Source organism: Rhipicephalus microplus, chromosome X (genome assembly GCF_043290135.1).
Source record: "Rhipicephalus microplus isolate Deutch F79 chromosome X, USDA_Rmic, whole genome shotgun sequence".
In the NCBI taxonomy this organism is placed as follows: domain Eukaryota; kingdom Metazoa; phylum Arthropoda; class Arachnida; order Ixodida; family Ixodidae; genus Rhipicephalus; species Rhipicephalus microplus.
This window is the reverse complement of record NC_134710.1, coordinates 375,071,940-375,091,038: the sequence shown is the minus strand read 5'-3', so window position 1 is coordinate 375,091,038 and position 19,099 is coordinate 375,071,940. Positions and strand designations below refer to the sequence as shown.

General features: G+C 42.2%; 1 protein-coding gene across 3 annotated transcripts in view; it reads left to right on the top strand.

Moving 5' to 3' along the window:
- LOC119187144 (uncharacterized) overlaps positions 1–14,349 on the top strand; it is a 40,206-nt gene extending 25,857 nt beyond the window's left edge. Inside the window, exons 6-9 of one of the 3 annotated variants that reach the window (XM_075880007.1) lie at positions 207–261; positions 9,979–10,038; positions 11,981–12,057; positions 12,133–14,349. In XM_075880007.1, coding sequence (XP_075736122.1) covers positions 218–261; positions 9,979–10,038; positions 11,981–12,057; positions 12,133–12,191 — 240 coding nt within the window. In that variant the 5' untranslated portion in view covers positions 207–217 and the 3' untranslated portion in view covers positions 12,192–14,349. Of the gene's footprint in view, positions 1–206; positions 262–9,978; positions 10,039–11,980 lie in introns of all 3 variants that reach the window. The other 2 variants (XM_075880005.1, XM_075880006.1) reach the window with 2 other exon arrangements.
- Positions 14,350–19,099: the final 4,750 nt, after the last annotated feature.

Sequence of the window (19,099 nt, the reverse complement as noted above, 5' to 3'; positions counted from 1 at the left end):
ATCCTGATGGTGGTTGTGAAGCTTGGTATATATCCTACTGTGCCTGAACACTCTCCTGTCCTCACCCATGCCCTTTGATAGCCAGCTATAAATTGATTCCACCTTCAAATTCTGCTTTACTAGAAGTGCTTACCAATGGCTAATGTTATTTATCGTGTAAAACAGATTTGTTAGTTTCGCTTTTTCCTTTACCATTGTCACTGCAGGTGTCTTCTGAATGTCTTTAAAGGGCGACTCCGGCAATTTTTCGACATTGTCAAGGTAATGGTGTTTCTAGGTTCGTGAGACACTCTTGTCACGAGCCCAGTAGCTGAAATGCTTAGAAAATTTGAAAATAATCTTTAGTAAGCAAAAAGTTGCAAAACGAAATCCGTCCGGGCATCCTGTCTGCATATGACGTACTATTTGGTAAGAACCGGAGGCCGTATACTGGTTACGCCGGCGCGTGGTATGAAAACTCTGAAAGCCAGACCAGTGAAGCACCGGCCAAACACCACCGCCGCCGCCTTGTGGGCAGCACAATAAATGCTGTAGCAGTCAAAGTAGCAATGCCATCGGCTGCGTCACTTCCGTTGACATGCTAAACATGGCGTCGCACAGACAGTGTTGTGAATAATTCTGGCAAGCGAGGTGAGCTTTTCGAGTTAATCTTTAAACTTCTGAGGGAAACAGGACCAGCCTCAGTATCGTATATAAACTAGCCCTTCAAGAAACCCTTTAAAATTCATTTGCAAATAATCTGCACTTTTCTTAAGCCTGTACTTTGGCATAAATAACGAAAATGTGCAAAGGAGCGTACCCAGCGAATTTCATTGAGATCCATTGAACTCGAAAAATTGCGGGAGTTGGCTTTTAACTTGAGAGCACTGAATGTGCATAGCTTCAAAGATGGTGCCGACGCCATGCACATCTGTCTCCCGGAAACTCCAAATTTCGGCGGAGACCGACCAGTCTTAGTCATAGTTTTTTTACAGTGGCAACAGCAGAAACTCAAAAGATAATTTTCTCTCGTTGTACACCATCACAGACGGGGTGTGTTGAAAAGCCACGGAACCTCAACAGGTATCAGCTGACAAGTCTTGTTTTTATCACCAAACCAAGCCGTCGCAACTGCGCTCCATTCTAAAGATATTTGGCATGTTCTGAAAGTCACAGCTTTTACCAGCTGTGTGTCAACATTGTTTGGTTGGCACTTCATTCCTACTGTAGTAAGAAGGTAAGTTGGGCCAGTTGGTTAGGATCCATCGTGAACTTACTTACCCAAGTTTCGAAGTAGGCGTTGCAGGCAAGAACTCCACCAGCCGTGCAAGTGTGCAAGCTGCTGGAGCAACCGGCAATCAGAGGTTCGCATACATTGCTGGTTTCCGAAGACTATCCTTAATTAAGTTTTTTAAATTCCAGAAAGAAAGAATAAATCGTGTTGGCTGACGTTGCGAGAAGCATGCAACACGCTGCCCACATGTCATCAGTGTATTGCAGTGAAGCACGTCTTGTCTTCCCCAAGTGTGTCTTGTTTTCACGAGAACATTTTTTTTTTTTTTTTCGAGCTCGCAGTAGCAAGGCAAGGGTGCTTCAGCCACAACTAATTAGTATCGCTAAAGTACACTGCCTAGTGCTCTTAAGGGCGGTCATTTCTGCGGATTTGCGGCAGAATTGGAATCGAGAATTTGCACACTGCACCTGAAGTTTGCAAGTTAACCAGACTTTTGCTGACCACCGCTTTAAATTACCCGCTCAAACTTGCATTGCAAAATACGGGACCGTTGAAATACTTCGAATTAAGTGGGATTTCAAATTAACGAGGTTTCACTGTATTATTTTGTTATGCATGTTATTTCTGATGTGCTCCGTAAAGTGCCTGCGTGATTTCCGCACCCCCTTCGCAGAGTTTCAAAATAGCAAAAACAAGTGTGCAAATTATGTGGTTAAGTACGGTAGTTCTCACGAAAAATATTGCACTAGTAAGCATGTAGTTATTATTGTAAAGTTTTAGTACTTGTGTTACAGTGAAGCAAGCCTCTGACAAGAGAATGTGGGGGAGGACTGGTGTAAAAAAATTACTATTTATTTGTTGGCCATGCAGTAAGTTACCACTGCTTAGGCAAACTATGTTGCTTTGCCAACATAGGCAGACTACATTCATGTGCGAATGGGCCATGGAAGAATTGCCAACCAAGGACTCGAGGAAGGACTGAATTCGGGAAGGATTATTTATTTAGACAAGCACATGAGCTTCGTAGCAAAACTGCACAATACAATATTGTACAGCTATGGACTGATTTGTTCATACTTCTAAAGCTGTGTGACTGTCCCTCTTTGGCTATTCTTGTAGACGAGTCTGACCTCGGCTACTTTGGCATTGTACATCACCATTTGCTGAAAGCCCATATGACTTCATGACTGTGCACAGCATTTGAGCACTCTATGCTCGTACTGCTATTCGAAAACACCTAAAAAAGGAGGTATTGAGAGAAGTTTGTTTTGTTTAAAAAAAAATCGTGAGTTTGGTGATGCAGATTTTCTTGCATTCAATTTATTCAGGTGCCTTTTGTTGTTACACTATGCAGTTGCACAGAGACAGAACCAAGCCACTTGTGCATTTGAGTGTACATGCTTGGGCACACCATATTGTTAAAAGCTTTGTACTCTACTTTCTGAGGGAAGTGCTTATGCACAGTGTTGAAGGGCACTGACACAAACTTTCATAGCTAGCCTGTGGGATATGTAATTTCGTATAGTATCACACGTGCATATCATCTACAAAATCTGAATAGCAAATACTGCTTGGAAGGTAATTTACATGCATTTTGAAGATTGTGTGCCCTATCTCGTGCTATACACTGCACATGACGACCTTGACATCATAAGAAGTGAGCTGAAGGCGACTGACTGCCAAGTACTGTGGTGGATTCCATTGCAACCGAGCTCCAAGATGCTCAGCTAAATCGTGATATCATAGTCAGCATCATGCTTTTGCTGTGCTGGAGCCAGCGGGCTCTTTTCCCGCAGATTCAGTTTTTAATGTGTATAATGCATACACATACAAACACACCCACAATCATACGTAAGCTTGGGTTGAAACCATCCCCCGAAGAAAGGTTTTAGTAGGAGTGTGTGAATATTTAAAATATTGTATATGGTTCTAATGTGCTTGCTATTTAATTCAATTTGCACTGGAATTTTTCTGTTCGAAACTATTGTGACATCGCAAAGACAAAGTTAACGTCCGATTTGCAGTGGCCCTATTTTGAATATGCTTCACCTCGATCATCTCGTATTGCGGCAAAGCTGCCTTTCAGGCTCTGCTACAATCACAAATATATTGAATAATTGAATAAAAACTGCTTGTTCCAACATTGAAATGATTGATGTGGCAAAATTGGGAGCTTAAATAATGCTGTTTTTGACCTAAAATGTGGCCAGAAAGTAATAAAAAAAATCAAATGCTAAAGACTTTTAGCATCCAGAATTTCAGATGTCCTTATATATTGATGCATACGAAGCATATTAAGAATGAAGGAATTGACGGGAGCTAATCCTTGTTCGCCGCAGTTGGGCTTCCACAGAAGTTTTTATCAGAAGGATAGGCGGAGGAAATGGCATCTTGGCCTTCCAGTTGTAACGTGCTGTAGACAACACGTAGGTAGCACCAACTCTTGTACATAAATACAACTCTGCTTCTGTTTTGCTTCATTCTTTATGAGGCAATACCACATCAACCTAGCCTAAGAAACTTTCAATTTTTTTTATGCCCCTAGTTCCATACTTTTTCTATGAGAACGTCCTTAAGTTCATCTGGTTGTGGGAAAGAGTCTCAGCTGAGGTGGCTGTGTTTCTGTATATGCAGAATGCTTGAGGCCTCTGACTACGTTCACAAACGCTCATTTTCCATGCTGTCTGAAGAGAAACGGACTCTGAGACGATGTGTCAAAGCACACCGACATTTATGATAAACACAGAACAGAAACCTACAACACAGAACCAGCAAAAGTGTTAAATCAATTGAGTAACAAGACTGTCTGACTGAATGAGGAAATCCACAAATGTGAGTTTAATGCAGAAATTTTCAAAACCTCACGATGAGATAAAAAGCCAGACAAACGCTGAGGTGCTGGGCAGAAGGCGGTGGCGGGCGATGTGTAGTGGGGTGTGTCTCGATGTGTCACGCTGTGGCGACGATGACGCTTGACGGCTTGGGTCCCACTACAGAGCAGTCAGCCTGCATCGGAGATGCAATGCTCCACGCAGAGAATCGCTAGCCTGTCCAGAGAACAGCTTGCGTCAAGATGCGATGCTTGGCGCAACGGTCACCATTGGTCAGGCCACGTCCGTCACTGTGTGGAACGACGGACCGTGGAAACGCCTTGCCGAGATCTGCGATGCTCTCGGCAAAGAACAGAGCAGCAGGCTTGGCTGCGTGCCTAGATGCAGTACTTGTGCTGGCAACGCTGCCCCAGCTTGGAGGTCAGACGGCAGTAGCGTGGACAGCCAGTTTCCGTGGCCGGAACCTGGATCGCCAGCATCTGATGCATTGGCCCGCTGTCTTAAGTCTGCAGCTGCTTCGGCTAGTCACCAGCCACAAAGCTTCTCGCCACATAATCTTCACCGGTTGCCCCATCGTGGTACGCCACCTCCATGGACCATCACAAGTCATCAGCCAATCGTCACACAGTTGGCTTGCAATCCCATGCGCCTTGTCTCGCAATTTCGTAGTCGTCGTCGTTCTTCCTCACTCATCACAATAACCCACCACACAAGAAAGTTGTTTCCCTAAAATAACGTTTCTCACGCCAACACAGTGATGAGGAACAACACATAGAACTACTAATTCACAACCTGTTTTTTTGTTAAGATGACATTTCAGACCAACCAATACTCAGAACCGTACATGTGGACTCACAAAAAAACCCAAGAGCAAAGCCACTAGAGGTTATTCATTTTCGATCTGGCTGTATGATAGGCTCATTTAAAATATGTAATAACAATTCTAGAGCAACACTTGAAATCGACCCTGTTTTCTAAATAATCCATAGGTAGATTCAAACTCATTTCTTTTAATATCAACTGGACACAGGGATGTTGCAACCACATTATACGTAAGAAATTAGCTACTGTCAACTGCCCGTTGAACACGTCAAAATACTTTTGATACTTTTTCGGCACAAGAAGAAACAGTGAACGAGCAAACATACTGGCATATGTCCCGAGATACACCACATTACAAAGAACTAAACATGGTGCACCTTCCCAAAATTGTTCCCTCGTGCAAGCTACTTTCAACACCAACATTTTGCTCTAGCTGTTGTCCTGATAAATCTAGAACAATTGCAGAAAATGCCATCTGCAGAGTATCGGTATGCCCGGATATTTAATAGATTCCTTGATATTCTATTTCATGAACAGCAGCAACTCATTCAGTCCCCTAGGCTGTCTTTACAGAAATAGAATCGATAATATCAAGTCTAGTTGTCTTGATAATTTTTTTTCACGTTAGCGTCACTTGAAGCTAGAAGCGTAACTTTCTAGCCCTTATAGCTTATGGCATTCCAACACTCGAAAACACCTACCACTGTCGCCAACGCACTATCAGCGTCAAATGAAACCGGAACAGCGGCAAGCCTTTGCGATGGTGTAGTGCGTGCCATCCAGTTATCACCATTGACAGGTGCACGCATCTTGTTCAGCAGCTTTGCGCATATATGCGTGACTGTTCGTAGTGATAAGTGGACGGCGTGCACTATACCATCGCGGAGGCTTGCCACTGTTTGGGTTTCATTTGATGCTGATAGTACATTGTCAAGCCATGTAAGACTTATGTCAATAACTGCCGTAGTCGTCACCTGTCAAGCCACTTTTGCTCCCAAGCCAGGGCTTCCGTTTGTGCAACGTACAACTTTAAGTGAAAGCTCATCTATGCAGAAAAGATGTTTTTTTTAGATGACTTCTTTCATCATGAGAGCTTTAGTGAAGCCCTCGTGCAAAATGCAATGGCTAGCAGCCAGGTGACCATTTATAGAAGGCTCTAGATATTGAGCACTTTTTGTTTTTTAAAGGTGATAGTCTTTTTTGAGATACTTCAACGCAAAAATTTTGGTCTGTCTGTTGCTCAAGCACAACCACATCCACAGCGCCCACCAATGTTGCTCAGCTTTCTGCGTTCATACTTGTGCGATTGTCGATTGAAAAGCAAATATTGTGCACATCTGCGGCACAGTATCAACACGTCAATATTCTGCGGTGTGTTTCTTTATACTAGAAAAGGTATACATAAGTAATTCTAAGAACTTTAGCGTTTATTACGCTGCACTGACAATGGGACGCTGTGCACGAAAAGGCGAGTTTCCTACTTTTTGCTAAGACAATACAGTGCTGCCGCCTACCTTGAAATCTACAAAATATGGCCTTCAAGATTGTGCGTGTTCACTATAAAGGAGGCCATCCTTTCGTTTTCTGCGATTACCGCCAGATGGCGATCATGTCTCACACAGCGCCATTAGAATCCCATTCACCGATGTTCTCACGCAAAACATCATAGTCAGCGCTCACAATATTTTATTCTATTCACTCTCTCCAGACAGAAGACTGTCGTCTTTCGATGACATTTGCAGTCAAACATGTAGGTGCGAGGCCAATTCCTTAGTAGCCACCTCGTGCTCTTAAAAGTGGTCTTAACCTACCTTATTGGCAATATTCAGTTTTTGTTGCAAAGTATGGAGAACCCAAGCTTGTAAAAGCAAGTAAAAAGGAAAAACACATATTTTTTAGGGAAAGACTGTTTTATGACTCGCAGCTTCCCGACTCACATATACGAGTGCAGCCAAACCCAAAAACGCAAGTGAATGCACGCACAAACGTGCACACAAAAGCGCACTGGCACAAAACATTCACAACAGGATACATAACGGGCGCAACTATCATCTAATATTATTTGAGGCTTCGCCCATAAACGTCTTCAGGAAAAGGCATGCACACACACTCAAATGCATTGTCAAACAGTTTCTGTATATATTTGTGGGCAAAACATTAAATAAATTTAGATGAAAGTAGCTCCCGCCTCGTCTCTTGTTATTGTGAATATCTTGTTTTGTTTTTTTGCGCTCTAAATTCCCAATAGATACACATGCATGCACAAAACACATGCACACACGACTATGTGTTAGTTCGAGAGTGAACTCTAGCTGTTTATATTGTGTGCCTAAACTCACCGAAAGGTTCTACACAAATGGGAAGGTTCCCCAACATTCGGGCACAGTTAGTGCTAGGGAGTAACGGGTTCGTTACATAAAAATTGAAAATGAAGTACTTGTGGGCATATTTTAGCTCTAGCTATACTATTTTCTTTATGTTAGTGTTCTGGCTAATGAAACTACTGCCTTAATTTCACATTGATCAGAGTGTGGGTGTGTGTGCTACAATGAACTGTTCTTGTGTGCCATGAATATATCTACTTTTTTATGCATTGATTGCAGTAACAAGCACCAATATTTGTGGTACCTGTTCTTTTTTTTTTTCAATGCAATGAAAAGCCTTGCATTTATTATGTCTTTATATGGTATGGTAGCATGTTTATCAAAATTTGTGTGTGCAGAGCCGACGAAGTCTTTGATACATCACATACAGCTGACAGTGCTAGGCGAGTATAACAGATAATTCCACTCCAGCAAACAAGGGACGCTTTGTCAATATGAAGTTAATGTGCTTACGAAGCCTGTATTTCGGTAGCCTATCTTTGTGTGCTGAGGTATGCTGCGTAGGTGGGAACAGTGGCTCGATAGCTTTTCAATTCCAGTAATTGCTGCAAAGAGAGCACTAGTGCTTAGATTTAAGTCCATTTACAACATTAGAAGCATAAAATAAAGTAGGGGCGTGTAGTTATACGTGCTGTAATTTTATGCACAGATTATGGTGGACCTACACAAATGTTTCAGACTAGAGAGGGTTTTAGCTTGTCCACTATTTTGATATATGCAAAATGCAAAGGATTGAACAGAATACTGGGTACCTGATTCATCTTGCCCGACAGATCTTGCCAGTATCTAGGCTTCTCATATTTAAGACTACGACATCTGGTATAACGCTAACATAAAGGAGTTTGCGGACAGACTAAAACTCTTATGTACAGCAATCCTAACAACCCCTTTGAATATTGCACAGGCTTGTCCTCCAGGCAGTGCAATTTACTGGTTTTTGGGGCCTCCGAACACAATTTAAATATGAAGATAGCGCCGTCTTTTCTTTCTGTTCTACTCCTTCCCTGTCCTGTATTTTTTCTGGTGTTGCGCTGTAAGTAAGTTCACTATGAAGATCCTACTGAAATTGCGAAAACAATGTTCAATTTTGTCATTATAGTTCATGGTCTTTATTTTTGTCATTTTTGCTAAGATATAATTCTATGTTGCTGTCACTAGTTACTATTTTTCAAGCAATACTCTCAACTTAGTTGATCATCTTGCAGCTTCAAAGCTTTGTGTGGTCACGTGGCCAAGCCACCTACACTGCTATGTGCCCAACTCAGTGCCCCGAAATCGAAAATTCTCCTCATAAATAAGATGATATGGAAATGTTCAGCAGGAATAAATAAATCTTGCGTGTATTGTGCTTCTTTACCCTTATTGAGACTTCACTCAAAAAAATGCTTGTAGCATGCTCTCTAATGGCATTTTCCAGCCATAACAGTTCACCAGATATAATAAGTTTTTTAGGCATACGCTGTGAATGTTAAACAAACCTTGGTGCTCTGTGAACATTTTTGTGTGTGCGTGTTTGTATGCTGTGTGCATCATTTGAACATTTCAATGACGGGAGCAATAACTGACAGCGATTCTGTGACTTATTTATTACATTTTATAACTGCCTTAACATGATCAGCCGAAAGAAAACTATATATATTTGTTGGACTCTTCACACAAGCATATAATTACTGTTAATAACATCCCTGATACTTTTCTTGGCATGATTGCTACATCTAATGTCTAACAAAAAAAATGAGCCCTTAAATGTACGCTTATTTCCTTCATTCATAGTGAAGGGCTTCTTCTGAGAGACTTTGTGCCTTCAGATAGTATATAAGTGATTACGGCCCATTTGCCAGCTCATAAGATCACATACGTGATGCCAAATAGGCAGAAAAAAAGTGTTTCACACTCGCCGTCATGGCTACTGGCAGTGCTGACTGATGCTCCCACGTAAAAGACGCATAAATAGATAGCCCAAGAAGTGGAAGGGGGCATAGCTCAGTTGGTCGCGTCAGTTGACTCATTAAACGCGTTATTCGAAGGTCGCAGGTTTAATCCCTGGCCACGGCACGTCATCTTTTTGGCCACTTTTCTTCGGGGGTGGGGTCGTGCGGGGAGCTGGAGCTCCCCACAACTTGTTCGGGCCCCCCACCCCCGGTAAAATGATCCTGGCACCATCCCTGCTTTCCTTTCTTAACATAAGAATTGCTTCTGATACCATATCCTATACTTGGCATGACTAGTTATTTATTTTAACATACTGCAGCTCCGAAGGGCTATCGCAGAGAATGTTAGATCTGTTAATACTGCAATGTCGGCTAGATCTCATTCATAGTGCACTGCATACATTACTTCCGTGTGTGTGAGATCGTAGGCGTGCGCTCAAGAAAAAGTGCGGCTGCCTCTTTGGTAATCTAAATGGTGCTCCCATTCGGCTTCCCACCTGTTCCCATTAAGACGTTCCACATAACCTTTAATGCAGTGTTATTTCCGTGCATTTTATTACGTCAATTGCATTCAAATAGCCCACCGGATTAGAGCGGCGCATGCGCATAAAAACGTTCGGCAGGCACCATGTTTGCTTTCATTCTGGAAGTTAAGATGGCGGTTACATGTTGTCGGAGTCCTGCGCCGGTGTTTTCGACTTACACTTTTCGTGTGGAGCTAATTTCTACGTTTTGTGTGAGAGTTTTGTGCGTACAGCAGACGTTTGCGTTCAAGTTGTGATTTCTTCCATACGCAGGAGCGGTGCGTTGATATTCACCAAGTCAAGGAGTCAAGGTTGTCCTAATAACGATCTCAAGTAAGACTCCTTTCTCTGGCCTGAACATTCTTCAGCTGTGTTGAATTCTGAAGGTACAGGGACTATAATAATTGAGTTTCAAAGCTGTATGGGTGCGCCTTTACTCGCATGTGTACGGAATGTGCCATTGCATACCTCTGAAGTTGCTTACGTGCCGTTGAGTCGCCGACCGCAGCTGGCACCACGAATATGTATACAGACGGAGTCGCACTTGCCTAGAGCACCCAGCCGGCCACTTCAGCTCCCGTTTTCTGATGAAATGTACCAATAGCGACACCGTCATGGTCGTTTGAGGTCCTTATGGTGTAATTCTAGCATAAGAGAAAGTTTGTAGCTAGCATGAAGTAGCAGCTGCGAACATTAACTGCGTCCACAGCCACACGCTCCGCTGCTTTAGACAAGTGTGATCAGTGCTCATGGATTAAAACATGAGACGTTACTCGAATATTTGAGTCAGGGCGAGTATTCAATATCGCTGTAAAAATCGGGCAGCAGAGTGGAGTTCAACCTTGCTGTGTGCTCGTGCACCCGCTAAATTGAATCATGTTTTGGCTCGCGTCGGAACAAAGTGCCCCGGCATCTTTTTTAACATTTGCTAGAGATAGCAAAGCACGTCATTAGCTGCATTTTTTACAGCTTTTTTTCTTTGAAAGAGTTGAATGACAAGAACACAGGTCAGATTTGCTCTGAAAATGTTTCTTTTTTTTTTTTAATTTGTAAGTGACTTAATACGCCAAAAATTCCTTGAAACATAGACACAAGTTCGCAGGTGAAAAATAACGGTGTTTAGAAGGACATGAAGTAGTAGTGCATGAACGTTGTCGCGGACAACCTTCTTGGGAGATTTCTACCCTTTAAAAGCGTGCATGTCTCAACGGCTGCTATTTTTCCCTTCCAAGTGGGCCATAATCAGTGTCAGTGGTTTCTGTGTGCTTCAAGGAGGAGAGCCCAGCGGAATCTTGACGACATCAGTCGCCAGCGAATCTTTGTGCTGCCCGGATGTTCCCTGTACTTGGTGTCATTACATAAGTTAATTTTGTTTTAGTCCCCAGCTTTGCTTCACTCTTTGGTGTTTCATTACATGAGCCATCGAGTCATAGGGACACTACAAATGTCATCTTCGTTTTTCAGTGTTCTGGTCTGACCACCTTCTTGGTTTACGATAGTTTTGTGCAAAATAGTAACAGAGTGTCATTTGAAGTCTATCAGCTAAAGTAGAAATGTGACTACACTGAATTACATAGTGCTTTTTTTTGGTGCTACATTGCTGGGGCATCAAGTTATGTGTGGCATCTGTTTGAAGAGTTAGCATTGTGTGCATGACTTCACTGCTGGGTTTGCTGTAGTTGTGCTCTTTTTCCTTAGCAATGCCGGCAGGCCCCTCTGATGCGTTTTCACCTTTGAGGAGATCGTGCATTGCCATCTGCTCACTTAATGAAGGCTTTGCCATCCTTGGCTTGCCTTCGTTAGTGGGCTTTCGTTTTTTTAAGAATGTTCGCTGAAGCTGAATTGTTCTTTTTGATGCCATTTTTTGTACTGTTTGTGTGTTCGTGATAGCACTAATCTTTGTAAGTGCCTCTTGCAGTGTTGGCTCCAGCCACAACAAAAAGGTATATCGAAGTGATTGTTGTAGGTGGCCACAGTGTGCCGAAGTAGCCCGCTCCTTTGGTCTTACTGCTTGAATACTGCTTTGCGGCAGTCATTAGTTTGTCTTGACTGCTTGTTGAATGGCAGCCTTTAGGTGGGGGGGGGGGACAAAAAACAAGGCATTCAAAAAGCTTTTTTCGCAGCAATTTGTGTGTTAGATGCAAGGTTAAACATGCACACAGTATACACATTTCTATAATCTCTTTTGTGTATTATATATTTGCAACAGTTGTATGTTTCACCACTCAGGTGTTACCACTGACATGTTAGCTGCAATTTCTCTTGTTTGTTTCAGTTATCATTCTGATCCTGTTCTAGTCCAGTGCTTAGACAAAGGCGTTTTCCAAGAATCTTCAGTTTACCCTATCCTGTGTAAGCCAATTCCATTTTATCCCTGCAAAATCCTTAATTTCCTCACTCCATCTAAGTCTCTGCCTTCCCTGACAGCATTTCCCAACCCTTGGTACCAATTCTTCAGCAGAAAACATCACCGGTACAGTATCTGATCACCTTAACCCAACCAAAAGTAGCACTTTAATTGCTTCAGCTGTTCGGTGGTGTTTGTAATGAGCAAACCTGCAGCACACAAGCTATTCAAACATCTGATGTACTGTAATCTAGGTGTTTTATAATAAAAATAAAAAAGCCCAACTTTCGCAAAGGAGTGTAGACTACGCCAACCTCCGATACTAGACATCATGCTGCCATAGAAGCACTATTGTTTTGGCTGCTGATATGAGTTGCACTCCCTTTTTGTTTTGCTTACATATATCGTCTTCAAGGGCACAGCTCAGGTAATTAAATGTATTCATTACCAACAATTGTAAAAATGTTCGAACAGCAACATTTGCAGTTGTGAACTGCTACAAAGACATAGCTACTGCCAACATGATATGTTATACCTCCACTGAATTGACACATTGAAATGTATATGTACTCTTAGTGACTGGAAGCCGAAGAATTGGTGAAATAGACATATAAAATATAATTTATTCACTTGTGCTTCAACTTTTAGGTCGGTTGAAACAGTGTTGTCTGCAGGCCTCGGGAAATCTTTGCTGCATATTGCTTCCTGCCTTCAAAACTTGGAACAAAAAAGATTGACAGCCGTTTGCAGCCAGTTGGAATAAAAAAAAATCCCAAAGCCAAAACATGCAGGCTTTCAAAACTCGTTATACAAGAGCTATTAGCTGAATTATGCTCGAGATTGACCAAATTTTACCAAAATAATAAAGCACACACCACACACATTTTAATGAACATCACAATAATGTCTCATGGAAAATTTATTTATTAGTAGCGAATGTGTACATACAACCACCCAGTTGACCTGTTTCGAATTGTGCAACACACTACTTCCACATTGCCCAGCGTGTGAGCTTGACAACCCCATAGTCACAATGTTGTGACACACAATCATCATTTGATCTATTCCTGCATTGGGATGACCCCCAGATGTAAGTTACCAGCATGTTGATGTTTGGTGTTTTGTGGTGTAAGGGCAATTTGATGACCGAAGAGTGTCAGGTCATGAGACAAGAGAGAGAGAAATAGAGAGGAAAGGCAGGGAGGAGCCAAGAGGAACAATGATTATCATAATGCATGGCAAAAGGTCGTGATAATAAAACTATGGTTGAGATATATGGCATTAGTGCAAGGGCCTTATGAATGCCCTTGATTCCAAGGGCTTTGTTTATATAGCTACCACAGCAGTGACCTCTGAGTTTTTGCTACAGAATGCCTGGGTATATGACATTAAAAGTGATTCCCTACCAACAAACATTGCTGGCTGAAGTGGTATCTGTTGTTAGTAGGGTAATGGAAAGTATTTTCTTCTGGGCATGTCCGATACCTTGTATTGGATTGAAATGTGAAGCACTGTTAGTGCTTCACTATATCTCTTGCACAATGGTAGATTGCCACCAGACAAAAGGTATGAATGTGTAGTGTGAACTTGTCTTGTTGTTAGCCTCGCAAGTCTTACTTCTGTGCATCATGATTTTGATACTGGTGGCCAATAACCAAGTTGCGGCTTGAGGGGGAAGCAGGTTCGGTGACAGAGCACAATCTGTCGGTTGAAATGCCGACATCTCTGCTGCCCGTTTCTCCGGCAGCCTCGGACGACGGAGGCAGCACGGCAAAAGGATAGAAACAACCTTTTTAATGAACGCCAATCATGTGCAACAGCAGGAAGTGAGTGACGATAAGATCTGCATCTTATCGGCGAGCTAATGCAAGCTGCGAAAGCTCGCGACATTACGCAAAGACTCAGACCCATTGGAGGCTGGATCCACGACTACTCTATGATTAATTAACAAGATGCTTGAAAGGACTGCTAAATGCTGGACGTACAGTGGGACCAGTTGCATATCCAGACTACTCCCCTGGTGTTTTCTGAGGCACTTATACGCTAGTAAAGCATTTTCATTTGTGTACAGTTTCTTAAATACACAGATTTTTTTGTCATTTTCTCAGTTTATTTTTTGGCCACCTGTCATTCTCTGTCGAGCACTTCTCATTTTCGGTACACTAAATTTTAATAATTTTTGCCTTGTTCAAAAGCTGGATGTTCAGCAAGTGTACTGATTGATGTGTATTGTTTAAAGTCCCAAAACCACCATATTGCTGCAATATATTGATCACATTAAAATAGACCGCCCTTCACCGTGCCGCACAGAGACTGTGGCAGCACGAGCACCTGGCATGCGTCACGCACTCAGGGTTCTGCTGAAGAAAAGGAAGAGGTGTTCCGAGATTTTTTTGGCGTTTGACGGACTCGCAGTTTTTTTCACAGTCAACTCGAGGGCACAAGTTCGCCCTAATAAGTTTGTTTTCATAAGCCTCTGTGCTTTAGTATCGCTACAATATGATGAGAGACGCCGTAGTGGAGGGCTCTTGAAATTTTGCCCACCTGGAGTTCTTTGACGTGCACCCAAATCTAAGCACTCAGGCGTACAGAATTTTCGCCTACATCGAAAGTGTAGCAGCTGCACCTGGGATTGTTTAGCGAGTGCAAGAAAGTGCCATATGCAACTATAGGACAATGCAAATTTTTATCAACAATAAAATAAAAAAAATCTTTTGTTGTAGGAAAGCTAGAGCCATAAAATTTGCATTTTGCCCTCTTTGCTAGCTGTAGAATAACTTCATTCAGCAGGATCTGTACAGCCAAATTACTGAAAAGGTGATCAAAAGAAATTTTAATGACTAATTAAAAAATGATGGCAAGAGCAGGGGTTCAACAGCTGTGCCAATTTGATACAATTACCAATTGTTGTGTCATGTTGTGCCAATATGCTCAGCCAGCCTCAGTTTTGTCAGGTGCACTAATTTCAGTGAAAAATGCAAGCTACGTGCAGTTTGTTCCATCAGTTAGAGCGCCTAGACCTTAACTATATGCCTAGAATATACTTAAAATATTCTACACACCCGCCCTACACTCGTGAGACGCGATCGACCAGATAAAGTAACGCTGGCCGCCCATCGGTCGCTGACCGCAGCGCTGTCGGCGGGACGACAAACTTCAAGACAGAAATGCATTGCTATAGCCACCAACGCTTCGCCGGAAATTTAAATTTCCCAGCCTGAAAACACGGCTGTGGCTTGTTAGTAACTAAAGCTGGAAGCGTATCCCGGCGTTGCCAGCGACCACGTAGATTGCTTAGCAGTAAGTAGCACACAATTTTTCTTATTTGAAGTTGCGTTATCCTGGCCACCATCCTGGCGATAGATATTCGGTACAGTTCCTGAAAATATGTGCAGATATTTGTACAATGGACACGTGGCAATCTATTATCTGCCACATCCATGGTGGCAGACACAGTGCAGGAGCCATCAAACGGTGTTCAAGTGGCACACCGGTTTCCTCTTCTTGACGCCTCAAACGAAGTAACTAAGGTTCTCTCAATGAAGGCCAGTTTTCAAACCAAGCAAAACTGGACATGTCATAAATTGTAAAATGTGAAGGGCGTTCCTTGTCTGCATTCACTTATATAGAAAGGACATGTAATATCTCTACAGGGGAACGACCACTTGGATTTCATAAACAGGATTTCAACGGGGCTGGTTTGAGAAGCACCCATAGAGAGGTGAATGCCTAAATGATGTAAAGGGTCAAGAATCTTTAGGGCAGTAGGTGTCGCACCCTGACAGGTTATTGTCCCTTAGTTTAGGCGAGTGCATTTCAGGCTGCGATACAAGTTCATCAGACACTTCTTGTCACTACCCCACATAGCGCGTGACAACACTTACACAACATTCACGGCTTTTATGCACGTGTTTCTTAAATACAGTAGACTTGATAATTCAAGCTCTTTATAATTCATACTTTCAGTTAATTAAAACAAAGTTCAAATTTTTGTTCAGCCCTCTATTCTTTCAGCCCACCATTCGGTTAATTAATACTTTTTGAGGTTCTATACCAGAAAAAATTTGCTGCTTTGCCACTACTATTTTAAAACTTGCATGCTTATGCATGCAAGTCATAACAGTGTAAAAATGAAAAATAAGCACCTCAGGCCTTTAAGGAAACGGGCTTTGCTAGTAAACAAATGTTTGAAATGAAGCACACGCATGGTAAATCGTGAAAAAGCAGTTGGCAATTCACGATTTCTGAAAAAGGTCTGATCAGCAGTAAATGGCCAATAAACTTGTGGGCCCCACATCTCTACTTTCTGTTCATTGCATACAGTTAGGGTTCAAGTCCTACGCCTAATTATAATGTGTGGTGTCACCTCACCTGAAGTTGTACATCTGAAAACTTTCGATAAGTAAACAAAATTCAGAAGTGCGTTTGAGTTTGAATTAACAAGAGTCGACTGTACTTGATGTGTGGTACAAGGGTTTGCTTGGTGTCAAGATTAGGCCTATTAATTTGTTTTTGGCATTACGAGACATTGACCATGCACTTGAGTTTCAGGTTTGGAATGAATGTTTTTTTTTTTTTCGGAGAACAAAGCACACATGCTTTTTTGTGGATTCAGTTGGAACCAGTTTTCCTCTGCTAATTCTGAAACCTTGTTCAAACCCAGCTGAATCTGCCACTCGCACAGTACCAGGTTACAAGACAAAGCCAATCTGGACATTATCACCATACGTGCAGTAAAATGTATTGCTGAGCATAGACAAGCGTAAGGAATTCATTTTTATAATAAAAAGTGTACCACCTTGCTAATTATACCACCTTGCAGCACTCCCGCTTGGACAAATGTTTGGAAAAGAATGCTGCCCACTCGGACACCATATGTCCGACTGGAAAAGTAACTTTTCATAATAATGAACATTCTGCCATGCACATCACGGGGAGACAAGTCTCCTAATATTCCAAAGCACCATGTTGTGCTTTAAGCCTTTTCAATATCGAGGTACACAGAAAGTACTGTTTGTGGATGAAAATTTCTCGGATTTGTGCTTCTCTACATATCAGGTCGTCGGTGACGGATGTACCCTCTCGAAACCAGCACTGAAATTGGTCGAGCAGATTGTTTGTTTGAAGAATAGGTACAAGTCAGCAGTTTATCATTTTTTCAAAAAGTTTACAGAGGCAGCTAGCAAGTGCCATGATGATCCTATAACTCGTAAAGGAGGAAGGGTTCTTGCCCAGTTTCAAAATGGAAGTAACAGTAACCTCTTTTCAAGTAAGAATGTGTGCCAGACAACCAGATAGCATTGTACAAGGAAAGTAAGGTTATTTGTGTTTCAAGGGGTAGGTTTTTCAACATTTGAAACCTGGGGGAGAATTACTGCAGCAGTTTAGTGTTGTTAGTAGCTCAGCTAAGCTGAGAGGTTGGCTGTATGCCTCGTATTCTATACATTTAAGTTCTATTTTCTGCTTTTGTATTTTGTATCTTCGGAAAGCCTCACTAATAGTGCGCCGAGGAAGTTCACCAGATCTTCCAAGCTGTCCTCCTGTGTGTTTACCAAGGAGTGATAGGCATGGTCTTCCTGCTACCCTACTAACCATGTTTTAGACTTTTGCCTCCTGTGTATATGAATTGATGCCCGATAACTACTTGTGCCAACTTTCTCTTCTCGCCTATCGTTGCGTCCTCCTGCCTTAAGACTGTTTTTAAGGGGAGATGCTACTCGAAGACACTTTTTTTTTAAATATTCACCCTAGAGCAATGAAACTTGAGCTGTTTATGGAACTTTTTATGCTGATTTCAACTGTATAATTAGTTTTCTTGCAAGTTACACACTTTTAGCTCTGCAACATGACATTGTGAAAACCTGAACCCTTTTGCCCCCTCCCCCCCCCCCTTTTCATCCTTAAACTTCTGCAATTTTCTACCATTCATAGTTCATAATGCTTCAAATAAAGTGTAAAGTACAAATAACTAATTAGGAAGCACATAAAAAATATGTAATATGAGTGAACAATAAGACATAAAAAGTCTATATTTCACCTACCTAGTAAAGGTATGCATACAATTTTTATTATACAATAAAATATTGAAATTTAAACTAGATAATCGGATTTGTCATACTTTGGATAAAATTTGGGCAAAATTTCATGCAGATCCGAGCACTAAAAGTGCCCGAAAAAAAAAAGGGGCACATCGGAAAAGTAGCAAAATTTGTGTTTTGAGAAAAACGAGTTTTAAAGTTAAAATTAAGTTTTTATACATGAGAGATATCATTAAGATGAAATGTTCACACCAAAAAGAACAATCCTTGTTGTAGTGGCCACTGCGACTAAAATACATCAGCACCAGAGTTTGTCCCTCTCGGCTTTTTCGAGCAGACTCCTCACGGACGTTTCGCTCACAGACAGGGCCATGAAACGCTTGCCAAACTTCAGCTCCACCTGGCAGAGCCTTGTGCCAACTGCAAGATAGGAAGAAGTTCGACAGGACTGCGAAATACAAACTAAGTCCAGTGTCATGCCGTTTTGCAGCCATGTTTTTGCCACATACCGTCGTACATAATGGCAATGTCTTCCGTGCTAAGCTCTCTCACTGCGAGCTCTTTCGACCTCTCAAGATTGGCGCTGACGTCATCCCTTGCCGCATCACGAACTTTCCGGCTGACGGGTGTGAATGACATCTGCAGAGGACATGCGCTTTACGCCATGCTCCGTGCTTGCAATTGTTACGACAGAGTTGTCCATCCAGCGTACGACCATTATCCCATCATCCGAAAGTGTGTGCTCTTCGTATCCATGGGTCATGCGCTTGATCAAATCAGGCTGAGCGATGGGGCACACGGTTTTGCCTCACTGTGCCCGCTGCTCCATAGTTCTTTTCTTGCAGGCACCCGAGTGCAGGCTGGTGAAAAGATTGTCGAAATAAAAATGATATGGCGGTTGACGAACTCCAACTAGAAATTCTACCATTTCAAGGAAAGGCACTGCCACTTTTCCGAAGCCTTTTCATAAGGCGTGCTTGTTACAGTGTCTTCCCATTTTCCTTGGTAT